Below are 20,101 nucleotides of genomic sequence, written 5' to 3'. Positions count from 1 at the left end.
TATCTTCTGTCCATGCAGAAGATTTAAGATAGGAAGAACTCCTAGACTGACAAAACTCCTGCATCCAAACTTTTAAAATCATCATCCACAAAGAAGGTACGACGCAGGGCCAAAACACAAACATAGGACCACACACCCACAATTTAATCATATAAAAATGGCATGCTAAACTGATGGCTCTGTCTACCTTCTTGACAAATATATCTGACAAATATAGCTTGATAACTACCTTCTACTAGATCTCCGGGATATTAGGTTCAAGCAACTTATTTGTGTGTTGGGGTTCCCAGACAGCAGAAGCACACTTGGCTTTTGTACTAGATGTAGCAGCAAGAATCTTCCCAGGACAGCCACTACCTAAAGACTATAGATGACCCTGGACTCACCTCAGCTGAATATCCTAAGAGCACCAGTACCTGGGTCTGGACCCCCAGTACTAGATGCCAGGAAAGGGTGGGCAGGAAGGGGGGAGGGAAGGGGTTGTTTGCCAAATGTAAGAAATACTCTGAAAACCAGTCCACCATCACTGTACTCTGCTCAGTGCCCATTCTTCCCAACTGCCACCCTGGAGCTTATCGGTGCCTCTGAGGCTGGCTCTCAGGGAATAAAACTAAATACCTGGGGGATGCTAAGGGTTTGGGCCTGGAATCTACAGGACTGCTTTGGCCTTGGGAGCATGACTCCTGCAGAAGCAGCAGTGTATGGCGGACTAGGAAGCTAAGTGGAATTCAGGAGGTTGAGATTGATTTCTCTGTGTGAACCACACTTTGCAATGCTGCAGCCTTCACAGCTCCGTTTAACTCGAGGTAGTGTTTCCTGTTTGGGTTTTTAACCACCTCTGGCCCCTCTTATCGTCTGTTTTTCTCACCTCCCAAAGGAGGTAGGTTATGTTCCGTTTGGCATTAAAAGGGAATTACATCACTTGCGTGAAGAGCTGAAATTGATGTATTTTATCAACTTCAAACTTGTCCCGAGGCCTTCTCCACACCACGATAAATAATAGAAGTTTTATTTTAATTGAATTCCTGTGCGGAGAGCAAATGCTGGGTTACATTACACCAGTGTTTGGCTAGAAGCAGCAAAGGGCTCTTCATAAAAACACCATGGTCCAGAGTTACATTCTGGACTCTACTGGAGGAAGGGCCAGATCTGTGTCAGTGGCAGAGCAAATTAGAACAGCACCTCCCAAATGGAATCTTAAAAGCATACTGCAATAAATGGGCAGGAGCCACTCCACTAGCATCCCCATGAAAGTAGAATGAGAGAGGGGCGGACAGTCGGAGGGAAGGAAAACAAGGTAGAAGAAAATCCATGTTTTTGGCTTCCCAATACCCTGCCTACCAACTGCTCTAGTAAGCTAGGCCTGCCATCTTTTGGGGGACAGTCATCATCGTTGAGGTTGTAGGCAAGGCAGTCACCCCTGGCTATAGTCACACGCACTCTGTTCTCCACCCCCAGGATCCTGGAGCTGCAGCAGAGTGGCGACATGGACATCCTCAAGCACAAATGGTGGCCTAAGAATGGCCAGTGTGACCTGTACTCCTCAGTAGATGCAAAGCAGAAGGGAGGTGCCCTGGACATCAAGAGTCTGGCGGGCGTGTTCTGCATCCTGGCCGCGGGGATTGTGCTCTCCTGCCTCATAGCCGTCCTCGAGACATGGTGGAGTCGGCGGAAGGGCTCCCGAGTCCCATCGAAAGAGGTACTTGAACTTGGGCCCCAGATAGAGCTTCTGAACATCTGGTGGCTGTATTCCCAGGGAGAAAGGGGTAACATTGGCAGCTGTTCTTTCTGCTTTCTTTGAAGATTCAACATAAGCATGTGGGAAGCAGAAAGGCGAGCCAATGCCGGCTCCCTTTTAGGACTCTCGGGTGAATGAAGAACAGGGGTCATGTCCGTAAGGCTGACAATTTCCTGTCCCGTAGCGGGCTCTGAAACGCTGAGTCTCAGGCTAAATACTGATGATCCTTCAAGGCAATGGTTTCCTTGACCCAATTAGCAAAGATGCATAACACTTTCCTTTCAAGTTATAAATTTGTGTCTTAAAGACTAGGCCTAGAAGCCCCCAGCAGGATGCTTTCTCTTCATCACAAGTCACTGCTTCTATCTATGTGTGAAGATCTGGAGACGTGACTGTGTGTCTGGGGTCCTCCCGTGATCCCAAGCATACCCAATTCACATCGCAAAATCATTCTGGATTCTGTTTATCTCCCTGACTGTGTCATCAGCTTAACTCCAGGGCCGCATTCAAGTTCGTATCTGTAAGAATGGTGGCAGAACTGTACATTATACCATAGTGAAAAAAAGCATGCGAGATGGATCCATTACCAGAGAAAACGTGAGCATAAAAAACAAACAAACAAACAAACAAGCAAACAAACAAAACACTTGGCTCATTAATCTCATTGCCGAAAGCTTGAAGAGGCGATGTGAAGTGCGACCTGAATTTATTCAGTGGTTTGATTTGAGGGTCAGTTTCAAAGAAAGTTTTAAACTTTCTGCTCAGCCCTGGGCTGACTGATGCACAAGGAACTGTGCAGAAGATTGGCTTTGATGTACAAATAAAAAATGATCTCTCCTTTGTGTATGCATGTCTGTGCGGTAGTGTTGTCTTTCCAACGCCCTCCTCTACACAGTCTAAGGATCCGTGTAGCTCCTTAGATGCGGAGTAGATCAGTACCGTTTATGAGAACAGCTTGGCTTACCTTGCTCCATCCCTGTGTGAGCGATCGTGTACAACCCCACTACGTGGAGAGTGAGCTAAAAGCCAATCAGGTTTATTGTCATGTCTTCGTTATGGAGTAAGCATATTGGTTTCTCTGCTGACATCAGTCCTAAGCTAAAGGCCACGTTAATGCAGATTGTAGCTGAGACTCAACGTTCTCCAAACTCTGGAGACCAAGCGCTCACGAGCTCCTGTTTTTGAATGACTACAGAAGATATTGAATGTTTGCACTGTTAGAGCTGTGGATGGATGTCTAGATTACAGTTGCCGTGGGAACCATAAAATTACACATCTCAGCCTTCTGAAGTCTCAGTGATAATGCTGCATTAATGGATGCTTTTATTGGATCTTAAGTGAGAAAGAGGATGGGAAAACAGGGCTGGGAACCCCGACAGTTTTCTCTGCAGAGTACTGCATGCGTGATGGGAAAACATGTACCTAGTCTAATGTCTGATGGCCATTCCAGGTTCTGTGAAGAACTGTTTTCTCCTCGTATGACTAATGGGCAATCTTACAACCCATCGATTTAATTTATTGACCTTGGCTGTAAATATCACAAAGGAAATTTTATTTCTTCTCAGTCCTGAAGCGTTTGCAGGAAGGATTTCTCTCTGAAACTCTAAGGCTTTACTGCCTTTTAAGAAGCAAATAAATAAAACTTCTTACACACATACCCACTTAGCCTAAAACTGACCCCCAGTTAAAGGTATTTATTCACATGTCCTGACTTGAAGGGATCTCTAAGTGCCCCTCTGACCTCACAGTGACCAGATGCAGGTACTGGGTACCATCTATTCGCTCTGTGGAGAAGTCTCTCTTGTGCTGACTCTTTCTCAAAAACTTCATAGCTCTGGGCTGCAGGAAACAACACTTTACTAGTCGTTGGCAAGTTAGTACAAAGAAACACATTGTGTATCTCTCTCATCTAAGGACAAAAAATTAAGTCTAGACATAAATGGTAGAAAAAGATCAAAAAATCCATTTCAAACGAGACTCTGAAAGAGGAAGCATGTGCGAAAAGGGGTGGCAAGGGGTGAGGGGAGTTCCTGCAATCAGACGTCCGCGCGTGCCCCTGCCTAAGCCTGTTGGGTGTCTTTGTAGCTGCATGTGCCCTGTGCTCATTTTCAAGCTCCAGCTGCAAGGAAAGTATTTCTCATAGATACTTTATCTCAAAGCCCTGACAGAATTCCCAGAAACAAGCCCCAGTGCCTGCCTGGCTCATGCTAGGAGGAGCCCAGTCAATATCTGCTAAGCGAATATGCCCCAAAGTTCAGTTAATTACATGTTTGCTGAACGGCTTTTTTTTTTTTTTTTTTTTTTTTTTTTTTTTAAGAAAACCATGGAAGCCAGTACTGATGAGATCCTTATTTTCTTTTTCTTCATCTCCAGGATGACAAGGAAATTGACCTGGAGCACCTCCATAGACGTGTAAATAGCTTGTGCACAGATGACGACAGCCCCCATAAACAGTTTTCCACCTCGTCAATTGACTTGACCCCTCTGGACATTGACACTTTGCCAACACGACAAGCCCTGGAGCAGATCAGTGATTTCAGAAACACTCACATCACCACCACCACCTTCATCCCAGAGCAGATCCAGACTCTTAGCCGCACACTCTCAGCCAAGGCTGCCTCCGGCTTCACTTTCGGCAGTGTGCCCGAGCACCGAACTGGCCCTTTTAGGCACAGGGCCCCTAATGGGGGCTTTTTCAGGAGTCCTATCAAAACAATGTCATCTATTCCTTATCAGCCTACCCCCACTCTGGGGCTCAATCTGGGCAATGACCCCGACCGAGGCACGTCCATATGAGCAGCAGACCGCTCGGCCTCTCCTAGGACTGCCCCCAAGGAGCAACTGTAATGTGGGACTAACACGGATGTGACGTTTTATTTAAAAGAAATCAGGATAATTAGTAACAATTCTAGTTCTTTCTCTCCCCTGCTCTACTTTTTTTCCTCTTTCTCCCTCTCTCTGTCTATCACCCTCCATTTTTTTTCCATTACTCAACTTGTTCCCCAAGAATATAGTATTCTAGGATCCAAGTAGTCTGCTTTTCATATACTGTACTTCAAGGATAGGGAATGGGCACTGAGAACACTTGCAGGGTTGACTTTGCATACAGGGCTCCCATGCACCCACCGTCCCTCTGTTTCGAAACTCTAACTGCAATAACCTCAGTCTTTCTCCATCTTCAGCCACATCCGTAAAACCCTCCACTGCTGTCGAGTGTCCTTTAACTGTGGAGGCAACCCCTGCAATGTGGATGACACGATTTTGAAGACCGTTCAGGCCACACAGTATGAGATCACGGTTTCGTAGGATTACAAAACAAAACAAAACAAAACAAAAAAGCCATTAATCTGCCAGTCAAGACTACAGTTAAATCCCCCTTTGCACTGCAGCAGTGCCCACCCCCTTCGTGCGATTGTACAGTATTCAAACTTTTTCTTATGTACAGTAAACTTTACCATATGGCAAAGGCCTTTATTGTGTTAAATAACTTAGTATCTCATATATACATATATATGCACCTATATAATGTGTATATATATAGAAATGCAGCCATTGCTATTGCAATTCATTTAATAAAGCTTTAGTTTAAAAACCAAGCATTGTGTACAGGAGCTGTGGCAGCGCAGGGGGCCTTGTCAGGTGGAGAGGCAGGTTGCTTTAATGTCACTCCGACCTGCGTTGTTTGCCAAGAGACTTTTTTATAATTTTGTTATTAAAACATCCAGGGTGGTTTCATCTTTGTTCCTAGATGTACTCATTTGAATAGGTTTTGCATTCATTACTCAGCAGTGTATAAAGCTAACCTCGATAATTTTACCTTCTGTTAATTATCTAAACGGGAAATGCCATGAGCCGAACCCCACACACAGCACAGAGAGCAGAGTTTAACCGTAGATCCTGGTAGGTTCAACGTCCTGTTCCAAAGCTGCAAGCGAATCACTGTAACTGAAGCTGGGGAGGAGGGGAAACCCCTTTGAAGTGTCGATGTGGCCTTATATGTGTCATACATCACCCTACAGCAGACACATGACAACCATACTGGGCTCTCATCCGAACCCCTCTTCTACCCACTTCTACTTGGAGGTGTCCTGTCTTCTTAAAATCAGTGCCAAGTGTGTCAGCAGGGGCGATGAGCAAAAAGCCAGTGCCTCGTTATGCACAGTCCTCTAAAAGTAGCATTCTTATCTGTTAGAAACCTAGAATGAGCTTCATCTGCAATCCTTAAACTCACGTGGTAAGTAGGAGGCAAGAATTTCTCCTGTGTTTTCAGGCAGCAGTATGCTTACCTTAATCGCATTCATTCTGTGGCTAGGATTGCTAGAGGATCCAGCCTATGTGATTTGCTTTAGGAGCAGTTAAGAGGTATATTCTTAAGGTGTATTCTATTTTGATCTAATTCTGTTCTGGGGAGCATCTTGTACTGTCACTGTTTTTGTACTAAATCTTCAACTATTGTCTACTGTGTCAGGCAGAAAACGTTCTTCTCATGAGAAACCACACTGTGTCCAGGGTGACGAGTCCCGCGGTGCATGCACACCTTGTTTCCCTGTGACATTCACGTTCTCATTTACAACTCTAATTTTCAAACAGAAAAGTCTTTACAGCTATATAGGGGCACCCCCAGATGCTGCAGTGACTTCGGCTATCAACAAACTGTTAACCATGTACAATTCTGGAAATAGGCTGATTTTGACGTGTTGCCTATTCTTCAAGTACACAAAACATTTTGGAGGCCTCAATTATGAGTGGCAGAGCTTTCTGTGTATAATTTGTCTACATAATTTGTCTAATAAAAATGTTTTCTAAACTTGCTCTCATACTATTGAAGTCTTAACTATAAAAGTAAAGATTCTGATCTCACTGACCTGTCTCCCGAAAGCGCTGACTTTATGGAAATGTAGAACATCTACTCTAATTAGCAGGTCAGCAAAGTGAGTGGCTCTCTAGAAACGATGATTAAAGATGCCCTAAGATGATCAAAGACTGCTAATCTGATATTCAAGACTATTTGAACCAAAAACATATTTGTTTCTCTTCATAGATGTCTGTGTGAGCATTGTGGGGGGAGGGGAGTTTGTCCTGTTTTATAGAAAAAAAGGCAGCCAGTGTATCAGTAGCAAAATAAGCCTCTGTAACATGCAAAGAAGAAAGAAAGAAAATTGAGTGTAATTATTAAACTTTGGGCTTACTGAAAATTGCTTGGCTTTTCAAGAAGCAGTCACCAGGCCAACATTTTAATTTTAAATCTTATTTAGACTTAGAAATTATTTCTAAAACACTATTATTTCTACATTTGAACATTACCAAATCCATCTAACATCTAACTCAATGGATACATGACTATAAAATATTATTTAGATGAAAATCTCTATTCTAAAACTCCATCAAAATGCCTTTTCAATGCGGGAAGTAGGGGAAACTTTACAAAGGTAGATCTGTCTCTCGATTTATGACTGGGAGAACATGGCAGTCTAAAAAGTTGCTAATTACCCAAATGCTTAATAGCCTAAGACTTGAAGCTGGTGTGGAATTTCAGCTATGAGATTTGGGTTCTGCCATGCGTCCATCACATTCACCCAAGTACTCACCAAAGGGGCCATGGATATGGGGAAGAGGCAGAAACACAAGTGCTCCATCCCCTCCTCCCTCAGTGTGCACTCTGAAGATCCATGGCATCCTCTCCCTCCTCATGTGGGTCTTCCACAGTCGTCTGAGTCAACAGGTGGGGCACAAGCACCTGCTGCCTCTATTCAGGGTATGGCTTTTGGTAGAAGGAATCCATCCCTTCTCTGTCTAGTATCAGCTCCTTCATCCAGAGTTTGCCCTGGTCTGTACCCTTTAGATCAGACTCGCCATTACAATACAAATGCCTCATACCCAAGTGACTTCATTGCACTCAAATGCCCTGTTTCATCTACTGGTGAGTCAGCACATTTTCTGCACTTTTATGACCAAAGAAAATTGTGAGGCTGCCTTTCTTGCCATACTATATCTCCCTATAGGCAACTTATTCTTTTCTGAATTGTGAGATTTTTTTTTCTTCTCCTTTATCTTAGGATTAGGAGCACCTGAAAAGATACTGTTATAATATAGACTTTTCTGAATAGTACTTTGCTTTGTTAATTAAAAGGAAAGGAGATGAAAAGTCTAACTCACCCATCCCTACTTTCCAGTTCTATTATTCTGGCTGAAGAGCAAGTTATTGTTACTTAATAGTCATAATTTTTGGTGAAATGCATTCTGGATTATGAATAGTAAGTAAGACAGGACGAAAGCTTATGTGACAGTAAGTACATAAATTGAAATGAGATTGCTAAAATTTGAGTCTTTTTATTTCTGGGATTAAATCCTAGAGCCAATCTAAGCCTTTTTCCCAGATGCTATTTAATGGCTAAGAGTGATGGTCACGATTCCCATCGTAACACATTAGTAGATGTCCTTTCAGTAACTCCTGTAGCAGAGTGTTTATAAGCTCCCTTGGGGGGAAGCAACTTCCCTGACAGAAAAAGAAAGTACCTAAAGCCATCACTAATAGTAGATTTGACAAGTGTCATTCAGTCCTGTTAGCATGCATGGAGGACTTGTTCTGTGGATGCTGTAGTACAAGATGGTTGCAGGTAGATAGATGGGCCCATGCCTGTTAGGGATTCTGGGTACCCATTGCCACCAGCCTTAGTCTTTTCTCCATACTGAAAATCAGGATACATAGACCACCTCACAGCTTTTCTGAAATGGCAGAATATCTCACCCCCAATCCACATCAGTCCCTTTGGACCCTATGTAACCAAACCTAGAGCAATCCATCCTAATTTTTCTCGAAGGTCAACTGTGTCTGTCTTTGGAGGGCCAGACCACCTCCATGACCAAGCTTTGAGCATTTCCCAAGATGTGAATTTTCAGAAATGTGAACGTTAAGCCAGAAGCAAACTGTTTACTGTTCTATTATTAACAATACCTGTTTACTATCCCTGCTATGGCCCATGTCACAACGACACAAACCACACAACTCCCACCTGTCCCTGCAGCTCAATTCACTTGAGATAATTAGAACTTTACAATGTCTCAAGCACTTGGCTTCAGAGAACAAACAAGTTCAATCAGGGTCTTCTTCACCTTGCAACTAAGCCTCCAGATGACTGCCATTGGAGACACAGGACACAGGGTTCCACAGCTGTTTGCTGTGCTGGCAGCCCTGCGCCCTGCTTATCCCTCAGAGATGAGAGAGCAGCATAGGTGGGTTCTACCTGCCTCAGGGACAGACACAGGTGAGCGGAGCTCACTGTTTCATTTTCTGATACAAAGTTCCCATTTTTTTCAATGGTTTTCATTATACTGTTCCCAGTAAATTGGTAGCAAAGCACAAACCATTTAAATTTGAAAACTTCCTTCAAATCTGAAGCCTCTGTCTTGACTCACGCATAGGACTAGCACCTCACTTTTAACTAATTTCATATGCACACTTTGTGGGATTTCTTCGGGGTGTAGAAGAGAAAGTGAGGAAGATTAACAGCACCGTGCTACCCCTGCTAGCTTTACGCTGTCCACGTGGCTGACTCCACGCTACCAGAAACCAAAACGTGGCCTGTTTTGGATGATACCACACAGACTCCCACTTGGAATTACCAGTTCATTTCAAAGAGCTGAAAATATCCATGATGTGATTAGAAAATCAATTTTTTTCAAGACAACATCAATTCTCATTCATTTAAAACTAATTAAGCTTTCGGAGCAGCTGCGTTAGAAAAAGAAACAGATGTCACAAATCAAAACTGTCAGCACCAGAAAGGAGATGAAAAATATTGCTTTTAATAAATATTTTGCCTGTCACAGATTTGAAATAATACAAGTAGAAAGCAGATGTTAATTTTTTGAATTGTTTCATTATATTCTTGACTGACACTACTGAAAAAAAAATAAGAATTAAATAGCTACTGTAGTGACTATGTTTAATTTTTAAAAAGCAGACATAATGTTGTTTTTAGGCACAACAGATACATAATTTAAAGATATATAAAATGTATTTGATATACATATCAAAACATATACATAACCAGAAAGAGCCACATACTAAGTACATACATTTCTGAGGGTTCACATTCAATTTCTCTGCAGAATTAAAGTTGACATTGAACTGAAGTTTGGAGCTTCATTAATATCTGCTTTAAAGAGTTACATGGGACGGGAGAGATGGCTCAGTGGCTACGAGTACTTGCTGCGCTTCTAGAGGTCCTGAGTTCAATTACCACCATCACACGGTGGCTCACAACCATCTATAGGGGAATCTGATGCCCTCTTCTGGCCTGCAGATATATATGCAGCAGAGCACACATACATTAAATAAATACTTTTTAAAAAAAAAAAGAGTTAAGTATATGTTTGTTCTTAGATATAAAAACATGCTGGAATTAATTTGAAAACAGAGGTTCCATGTTCGGGACATCTCCCTTGTCTTCTTCATCCCAGAAATGTTTAATGAATGAGTAATAAAGATGTCTAAGTATCTGTCAGTTACTATTATTAAAATATTCAGTCATCAGTCACCTAAGAAGTTACAGTTAATGGCACATCTACTTGGAATGACAGACACTGAATCACCAACACAGAAAGTTCTCACAGTATAGCAAGCACGGCGCTTCTACCCAAGTCAACGCACCCCAGGTGAAAATGCAGAGCTCAGGAACACAGCAAGGCGTACACTCAGTTCTACACGGCCAAGCAATCCCAAACTCAGCCCCACACGACTTCTTTATGAAAACGCCATGCGAAAGACTTTTCATACATGCAGAGACCCACAAATGAGAAAACACTCTCACACTTTGAGCCTTCAAAGTGTTTGATGAAGCAGTCAGCAGTTCAAGTACAATCAATATTTTAACTAATTCTTCCGGGTTCAACATCACTAAGTGAAATTTGTAAATATTAATCTATAACAAAGATTACCGAATTAAACATGAATGCATATGTATAACACTTGTGAAGCTTCAGGGAGCTAGAATACTGGAGACAAACAGAATCCTGAAATCAGTCTGGTAAAAAGCACCTACCACCGGCGTGCACCCTAAGCAGTTTCCCCGAGCCAACCAATTCCCTCACTTCTCAGGGCAGGCTGCACCCCTGGGTGGCAGCCCTCCCTACATACTCTGACTTTTCAGAGAGCTTCCAAAGTTGCAAAGGGAAAAAAAGGAAACATGGGGAAACTTGAAAATTCATGGCATAAGTAGTGTCCCTTGATATGAATATACATGATGTCAGGATGCAGGATAAATTTACTTGTCAGATTAACATGACAGAAAAATATTCTCTGAGGAAAATAAAGGAAGACTATAGGCTGTGTGGATGAGGTGTTTTCATGGAGTAAGCTGGAATTTGGGGTAGTTGAGGTAATGTGGAAAGGCCCAGAAAACACTTGCACAGTGGTGGGCACAGAGCAACAAAGACATGGGGTGAAGAAAAGAAGCTTGGGAGAGTAGTGATCGACCACCAAGTATGAAGTACGAAATGTGTCAGGTTACAGTGAGGCACAGCTGTGATACGGAGAGCTAAGGATGGGTCTCGGAAATCCCACTCTGAGCATTCACTCATCAGTCCTATCGTCAGTGCGTGTGCCGGGGTCACTCTGTGTAGGACACTGTTTTTATACAATAGGATAGCAGTTTTATTATTTTAAAAATCAGAGCAAGGCACACTGTTAAAGCTAGAAGTTCCTGTGTTCAAGGAACTTACAACTGACAATAGACAGAGAGTAAGCAAGACAGACCTGTAAATAACTAGTCCATTACCAGGTAAAGGCAGCAGAGGACAAAGCTAAAACACAAGAGCAGGGGCTGTCAGGCCAAAGTGGAATGGGAATGAACGACTGCAAAGAGAGTAGTGAGGGAGGTCCCAGCGAGAACCCTGTGTTTGAGGGAAACTGCAAAGGGAGTGAGAAAGTTACCCCTGTTGGAATCCAGGAAAAGAGCATTCTTAACGTCAGGGATAGACAATGCAGATGTTCTGAGGTTAGAGTTTACAGGGCAAGCTTAGGATGCAGTCAGACAGTCCATACTGTCAGACCTCAGTGAGTCCTGCGGACAGAAATGATGTGGGGCAGTAGGTAGATCAGAAAAGCAAACATCCCACCTGATAAGATATGGTGGGATATTGTGACAATGCAGGCTGTTATCCTGAAGTGTTCTGAACAAAGAGTGAAGCCTGGTACCACTTCAACAGGTCTGTTCCCACCAGCTTCTGGCATTATTTTAAGTGGAGTCTTTCAACTTCAAGAGTACGGGGCAGTTGGTGCAGTGGCTGACCATTTGGACTTCAGTCCGTGAGCTTCCTGAGAGTCCACGGGTTGGTTCATGTTCAAAGAGGCTCAAAGCCATAGGATGCATAGGAACCTCCTGAGACACTGGCAATTTGCGACCAAAAGGAGAACACCAAGAACTGTATACCTTAGAGGAATGGGTTAGAAAGGTTAAACCTGTAGCACCTCATCCATTGGAAGTAAAAAGCCCGATGTGGGCGAATGAGATGGCTCAGTGAATAAAGCACCAGTAGCATAAGCTTGCTGGCCCAAACTCCATCATCTGAGGCCGTGAAAATGTAGGAGGAGAGAACTGACTCACACAGATGGCCTCTGACCTCCGCACAAACAATTAGTGTATGTGAAAACCACCACCATGCATATAACACACATACATGAAAACACGAACACAAGCTTGCATACACATGTGCACGCGTGCGCGCGCACACACACACACACACACACACACACACTCACACACACACAGAGTAAATTCAGAGAAGAAATAAATTTTTGAAGGCTTATTCAAAGTCATTTGAGCTAAGCCTCTGAGTCAAAAGAGGAAAGAAGGTAGATATGGTAGACATGTTTGCAAGGGAGAACCAAAGGAATGTGAGGGGTTAATGGAATCTGAGTATTTGGGAGAGAAAGTCAAAGATGACTGAGTTTTCAAATCCAGATGCAAAGGGATGGCCGTCACTGAGTAGAAGAGCAGCCAGGTCACTGTCCCTTTTCCTCAGCTGAGATCTTCAGGAAGGAATATAGATTGGAGATTGGTATCTATTTCCCTTCACTGTGAGCGTGTGAGGTGTATTTGTAAGAGGTGGTAGGGACCTACAAGTGTTAAAGTTACAGAGTTTGTACTTTTAATGGGGCTCCCTGCAGCTCTGGGGCTTTTCTCAGGATCTAGGAGGGGCATGATTAAGGTGAGGCCCACTAGAGTTCAGTCAGAGCTGCTCTGCTTGTATCCCTTCATATACTAAACTCCTAAGATTTCTCCCCCTCTTGGGTAACACATTACTGAGGAGTGACCAACTCTGCTTTCAAATTCCCATCATCTGTTGGGCTCTTCCTCTTTACAAGTGGTCTTTGCCCTGTTCTAAACACTGCTCACGTCTGCTTCTTTGGAACGCTTCAGAATGAGACTCATCCTTATTCTCTGCAAATCATTTATCACAGTTTCCAATTAGTGAAGCCTCTGAACTGACCAAACTGTCCTTTGACGTGGTGACAAGGACCCAAAGCTTATGAATGAGTCTTGAAATGGATCCAGGATCTCCAATGTCTTTAATGAGAGAAATGGATTAAGCAGGTATCCTAGACAGCGTGGTGGTGTACACTCAGGAGACAGAGGCAGATGAATCTCTGAGACTTCAAGGCTCGCCTAGTCTCCATAGCAAGTTCCAGGATAGCCAGGGCCGACTAGAGAGGCCATGTCTCTGAAACAAAACAGAACAAAAAGCAAACAAACAAGAAAGTAGATCTCCTTCTATGAGGCTCACTAGAATCATGAAGCAGATAAATCTGAATTCACCCTGAAGCTGTTTTCAAATACAGAGCTGTCGTCTGAGAGGAATGAATTGAGGTTAACACAGGTACAAATGCCTACCATGAACAAGGCAGCATACATACACTACGTCAAATCAAGTGGCTTTGACATTAACCGTGTTTGGTTCAACAAAATTGCTGTGTGCTTTGAGACCCAAATCTATTTCAACCTGAGAGTTCAGAAAGAATGTGCTTATGCAGTCAAGAATACTCAGACAGATGAAAAGATCAGTCTGATGTACTGTCATTGCTCACTCACTAGCAATTCAGGAGGGCACTCACAGGTAAGCACTCACCACGGAGGTGCCATTGAAACTGCCACGTGAATTTCACTCAGAATCACCCTTGCTGGCTTTTACTACCTGTCAACATTGAAGCCATTGTGATAGATCACTTTAAGGAAGTCAAAGATGATTTCCCAATTCTAAGAAAAAAGTCATATATCCAAATATAAAAAAGAAGCAGATAGTATGCATTCTTAACAAATTTAATAGGACTGGAAAGCCTGATTTTCAAGTTGTTTGAGAATACGATTCCTTGGAGTCTACTCCTGCCTCACATGAGGCGTATGCTTGTGCATAACCTTCTTCCCTATAGACTACAGTACAGAGGAAAGAGTTGTAAGTTGTGTGAACACACTGCCTGGAAAATCTGCACAAGACAAGAATGTTCCAGCAGTTAGTGCACAGGGGAGGGAGTGACTCTAAATCAAAATCTTAAAAAGTAATCTAGGATTTTAGAAATCCTCACCTAGTATTTCAAATGTGGAGAAATTTAAACCACTGTCTTCAGAAAAATTCATCTGCTTACAACTGCCTATAAAGATCGAGCCCCAGAGAATTTGATGCCCTCTTCAGCCTTCTGTGAGCATGAATACATAAGCCCACATTCCTACGGAAGACAAAAGTAATAAAAATAAATCATAAAAATAACCAAACTGAGATGTGGAAGAGTTAAGGAACTTGACTAAGGTCGTAAATTAGCAAGTGAGCTAAGCATATTTCAAGTCCACCTCTCTCAGGTCCAAATCTATGCCTTTCCCACCTTCTCCCAAGATCAGCAAGAGATACAAGGAGACACCTGATCCTCTGATTTCCAGAACATTCTCTAAGGAGCTACGGCCACTATAAAGATCCGTGAGAGCCAACTGCTCTTCAGTAACCGATTACACTTTAATAGAAACTATTAGTAGGAAATCAAACTCTGTGCCAAATAAACAGAAGTAGTTATGAATCATGAGTTACAAGATAGATTTCAAGAAGTCCTTTGCTAGGTTAGCCCACATTACCAGTAAGTCTATTCCTCTCATCACAAGCCAGCAAACCTATCCCCCTTATTACAGGCCAGCACACCTATGCCCCCTAGTCACATGCCAGCCTCATCTGTCTCATAGTTCAGCAACCCTTCTGGCTTTTTCTCCTTAGTTCCCTCTAATGGTCACATTAGAAAACCAACACCCCCAGCATGTGTTCTCTTGCACCAATGCCACAGTCCATTTGCATAGCATCTGCCTATAGCCATGGCTACAGGTCCCCAAAACCTGTTTCACCAACTCTCTGTTCTCCTATATGCTTCTCTGAGGTGAAGCCAATCAGTAATTGAATTTTGTCGGTGGTATCTATGGTCCACTAGCTAGCACCATGGACCTTAGGTGAAGCCTTTCCTGAATGCCTCTTGCAGAAAATGCTGGGCAATAGCTATAGAGAACGTATGAGCTGAAGAAGTGAGTTTTGACAATTGCAGATACAGAGGGAGACTGTACAACCACTGAGAGGAAGAGAAATGAGAAAAAAAAATGACTGAAAAGTAGGGGCTAATTCCAGGACCTGTACCCAAGAGACTCACATACCCTAGAGATCCTGGAACATCCATGCTTACTGCTGCTCTGTTCATGACAGCAAAGAAATGGAATCAACCTAATGACTGTCGCCAGATGAGTAGATAATGCCAACGTGCCACCTATACACAAAAGGAATGTCTCTGCCTTGAAGAAAAAGAACCATGGAATTTACAGGAAAATGAATGGAACTAGAAACTCTCAGGTGACATAACCCAGACTTACAGAGACAAATAGTGAATGTTCTCTCTCATGGAAGGGTTCGAGCCTCTATAGCTCTTTGTGTTGTTTATGTGGGAGTGAGTGTGGACAGAGGTCAGAGCACTAGAAAGGGACACAGGGACTTTAAAATGTGAAGGTGAGAAAGGCTATGGAAGTTGTAAGGGGGACCCTTGCTGGAAGTTATGCAGTGGAGGAAGAGAGGAGCCGAATGGGGCAGAATCCACCAAAATTAAAAATGTATGAAATGCTATAAGGAAATCTATTACTTTGTATACTAATTAAAAATAAGTAAATAAAACTAGGCTATAGAATACAGGACTGTGGCTTTAAAAAAAAAAAAAAAAGTCCTGTAGAGACATACAGAGAGAAGATGAAGAATTTACTGATGTATTTAACACATATTTAATGAGTGTATTATATATACACAGAGGCACATGTATATGCGCATGCACACACACATACACACACACACACACACACACCAGGTACTACCAATACGAGACTATTACTATTTCAAAACTATGATTATATCTGGAGGGATACCATGTCTGTCCACAACTTCAGCACAAGTTAAAGTGTAAAGAATTCAGAGAAAGAGAGAAATCTACTCCTCCAGATCTTGCTTTCCTGGAAGACAGCATGACCACTATAAAAAATTATGGGTGATTTGTACCTAAAAATATCCTAGAATGTTTGAGAATTCAGTGGAAAGCCAGGTCTTCTTTCACAGAGAAGATAAAACGTTTCGTGGGGCGGATAGGTTTGGAAGCTGGCCTTAAAACCTGAGAATAATGTCCTCATGTGTGGTACAGAGAGATGCTTTCTTGAAGAACGGGGAGACAGATGACCCAAGTCACACAAGAGGAAAGCACAGCTCCCATTCAGGAATACAAAGTAGTTTTGCTGGAACATATGGCCCTGTAAAGAGCAGGAAGGGCAGAAAGGAGCTCAATTACAAAGTCTAAGTGAGCCACCCACCACCATTTGCCTTGCATCCCTTTTACCACCCAGCCCGTTTCTGGACAGCCGTGGACATCAGGAGCGTGGCGATGTTTACAGTCGACTGGGGAAAACAGACAATTTAACAGCCAATGACAATAAATTGTGATAAGTGCTATCACAGAGGACATAAAAGGCGATTTGAAACCCAGAACGGGGCTCAGCGAAGCTCCCAAGAGGACTAGATTCTAAATTACCCCAGAGAAATTACTGGGCGTTCCCCAGGCAAAGGAAATAGCGACCATTTAGAGTAAGCGGCCAACATACAGAGAGATCGGAGCTTGCAGAATAGCATATGTTCCAAGAACGGAAGGAAGGAGATCTGGACTGGAAATAGAAGGAAAAAGAAAGAACTGAGAGTTTCTGGGAGCAGTGGGAGTGAGCCTGGCTCTGTACAAAGCGCATCAAAGAGTTAGTGGGTTACATTTTTGGGGAGTGCTTGGGGGCATGGAAAGTGGAGTATGACTCTGTTGTGTTCCTGTTTTAAAGGCTCAGTCTCTCTGCCAAAGACATCGTTTAGGAGGGGGATGTGAGTCGTGGGACTGCTGGAAATCCTCGCACCACGCCAGTAACAGGGCAGGGTTCTAGTCCCAAGGTGAGACGTTGAGGGAGAGCTGTGTAGGGAAAGGGCTCTGGAGCCTGGGCCTTGGGTAAACCGTGAAGCACTGGAAGTTTTAAGATGTGACGAAGGAGCTAAGGAATGTGTGAGCCTATTTAGGACAAAGGTCACTCTGAGAACAGAACCCAGTGTGATGAACATCATCAAAGGACAAAAGCATGAATTAAAAACCCAAAGGAGCTGATTAAGAGCTGGGAGAAGGAGCCAAGGAATGAGTCTTCCCAGGGGTCAAGGCTTGTCCAATAGAAGTAGTCTTGTCAAATACTGAGAAAACACCGAACTTGAAGTGCCCTGAGGACTTCGGTGAGAACAGTATTAAGGAAAAGGAGGAGGAGGAAGAAGGAGAAGGGAAGGAGGAGGAGGGCTAAAGATGCTGGAAACTACAAGGCAACCAATATGGAAGAAAGAAGAATAAGTAAATTGGACCGTGGTGAAGCAAGAACGGCTTGCTCGTGGGAGAAAATAAGGAAGCTTTTTATTTGCTTGCATACTTGGTCCAAAGTAGGAGAGAGTTGGGGTGTTCGTTTGTTTGTTTGTTTTGTTTTGTTTTTCGCTTTGTTTTCTTCAAATGAGAAAGCAGCTGTAGCATACATTGAAAATTCACCAACTGGTGGAGAATCAAGAAGTAAAGAGGGATGTGACCCATGGCACAAATCCTTTAAGTTCAATCTCATTCTCATGTCACAGAAAGACCATAGGAGGAAATGCTTGTGTGTGACCTTCAGTTCAAAGGCAGGACAGTGAACATGTATTCTGCTTGATTCTGCTTTTTGCAGATCGTTGCTGAAGATGAATGTCCAAAGCTGTAAGAATAAAGAACAGGGGAACTCACTGGAGAAACATAGAAGCCCAGTGTTCATTGTTGAGGATTCTGCTGGCCTTATGATGGCATAATCTATATAGATAAAATTGTTTAACCATCTCTGGCAATCTTTATGAAGGCAGAGGAAGCAGAATTGAGGGGTTATCTGGGGGTTGTAGCTTTAATAGAAATATGTAAAAGTAGCAGAGTGACCATGAAAAGTAGTACCAAAATAAAAATCTTTAATATAGGTTCCAATAGTATGGGAAGTACACTAAAGGAAATGACACCGTCTGCTGGTAAAATATGTCCCTTCGCTCCTAGAAAACCTCAGTGGCTTAGTCCAATAGAATATTTTTCAATCACACAAAATTCACAGCAATAAGAGTATCATCTTCTATGTGATGATTCAGAACCCAAGTACCAAAGTGCACAGCAGGAGGAGGGAGACAGAGGAAGGACTGTGAGACGAAGGGCAATCTAGGCTATGTAGTGAGGACTATGGGGAGGAGGGGGAGAAGTCACGGGAGGAAGAGGAATGGAGAAGAGAGAGAAGACAGAAGGAGAAGGGCAAAAAAAAGGGGGGAGGGAAAGAAAAGGAAAAGAAAACCGTCTTTGGTCTCATCTAGAACTGAGCTCTACACAGTACCTTGACCAACTGTGAGTCTCTTTGTTAATCTCCATCTCCAAAGAAGTTTCTCAGATGAGCATCAAAGGAAGCACTGAATGGGCATTTCGACCACACCCCCTCCCCCAAAGACTCGAGGATCATCATGGAAGAGGAGGCAGAAAGATTGTAAGAGTCAGAGGCAGTGGATGACCACAAGGAAACACTGTGATCCGAACACAGCAGAGGAACTCACAGTTGCTACAACATGCACAAGAGCTGCACAAGGTCAAGCCAAAGAAAATCCCAGCATGACAGAGGGCAGCTGGGCACAAAACCCCACTTCTAACTGAAATGCTCTTGTCCAATGGCAGCTGCTGGGAAGAGAATCTCTTTTGTCAACAGTGTGGCTGAGAACACAAGGCCTTCTAGACACACCGGGGGCTGTCACACATGGGACCTAAACAGTACCTCATGTGTCTGGAGCTGAGAGGACAAATGGATATACACACCCTTCCCTAACCCTCAAGCCTCCTCCAATCATTTGTAAATGAAAATTTCAGTTTCTTCGAGCATCTTCACTGGGGAAACAAACAAGTCTTAAGGGCAGACCCCAGGCCCAGCAGTAGATAGCTACACAGGGTGAATTCAAAGTCATCTTTGGGGGTTCGTTGTCTCACAAGTCAGAGGATTTTTTCTGTTCTTCCTTTTGTATCCAGGTCCTTTGCTCATATACTGTGGCTTACTGGTTTGGGATTCAATGGGATTCCTTAGTGTGTGAACATGTATGTCTCTGAGTCTATATGAGTTGCCCATTTTTTTTCCCGTTGGCTCTTTTTCTGGTTTGGTTGTTTTGTCGTGTTTCAATTTATTTGGATTTCTTTATTTTATTTTATTATTATTTCTTAGACGTCTATTTGTTTTCTAAAGAGAGACAGAAAGAAAATGGATCCAGATGGGAGGGAAGGTGAGGAGAAACTGAGAGAAAGGTAGAGGGAGGGGAAACCCTAGTCAGCATATATTGTATGAAAAACATCTTTTTAATAAAAGAAAAATGGAAAGTAGAAAAGAAAATAAGAAACAAAAGCCATATATATGTATATATGTATATATATGTATATACACATATACACATATACATATACATCACACACACGCACACACACACACACACACACACACACACACACACACACACACACACAAGTCATGGTAGAGCACTTGCCTAGCATCATGAGGCCCTTAGAACCCTGGCTCTCAATCTGATGACTTTCTTTTGCCCTAGGAATTTGGAGCTAGCTTTTTAAAATCCGTGTGGTCGGAAAGGCCGTAGAAACACATTGAGTATTATGTGAATAAAAATGGAAAACTTCAGGCGTATTTTAAATCAAGGCTAAAGTGACGTATATCATTTCAACCCATGTTCTGTTGACTTGGTCCGCGG

At 43.0% G+C, this 20,101-nt stretch overlaps 1 protein-coding gene across 2 annotated transcripts in view; it reads left to right on the top strand.

Moving 5' to 3' along the window:
• Grid2 (glutamate ionotropic receptor delta type subunit 2) overlaps positions 1–20,101 on the top strand; it is a 1,431,657-nt gene that overhangs the window by 1,391,688 nt on the left and 19,868 nt on the right. The window contains exons 15-16 of one of the 2 annotated variants that reach the window (XM_032906394.1): positions 1,459–1,699; positions 4,112–6,555. In XM_032906394.1, coding sequence (XP_032762285.1) covers positions 1,459–1,699; positions 4,112–4,534 — 664 coding nt within the window. In that variant the 3' untranslated portion in view covers positions 4,535–6,555. Of the gene's footprint in view, positions 1–1,458; positions 1,700–4,111; positions 6,556–20,101 lie in introns of those variants that run through there. The other variant, XM_032906395.1, reaches the window with a different exon arrangement.

Source organism: Rattus rattus, chromosome 6, assembly GCF_011064425.1.
Source record: "Rattus rattus isolate New Zealand chromosome 6, Rrattus_CSIRO_v1, whole genome shotgun sequence".
In the NCBI taxonomy this organism is placed as follows: Eukaryota; Metazoa; Chordata; class Mammalia; order Rodentia; family Muridae; genus Rattus; species Rattus rattus.
This window is presented reverse-complemented; position numbering and strand designations above follow the sequence as displayed.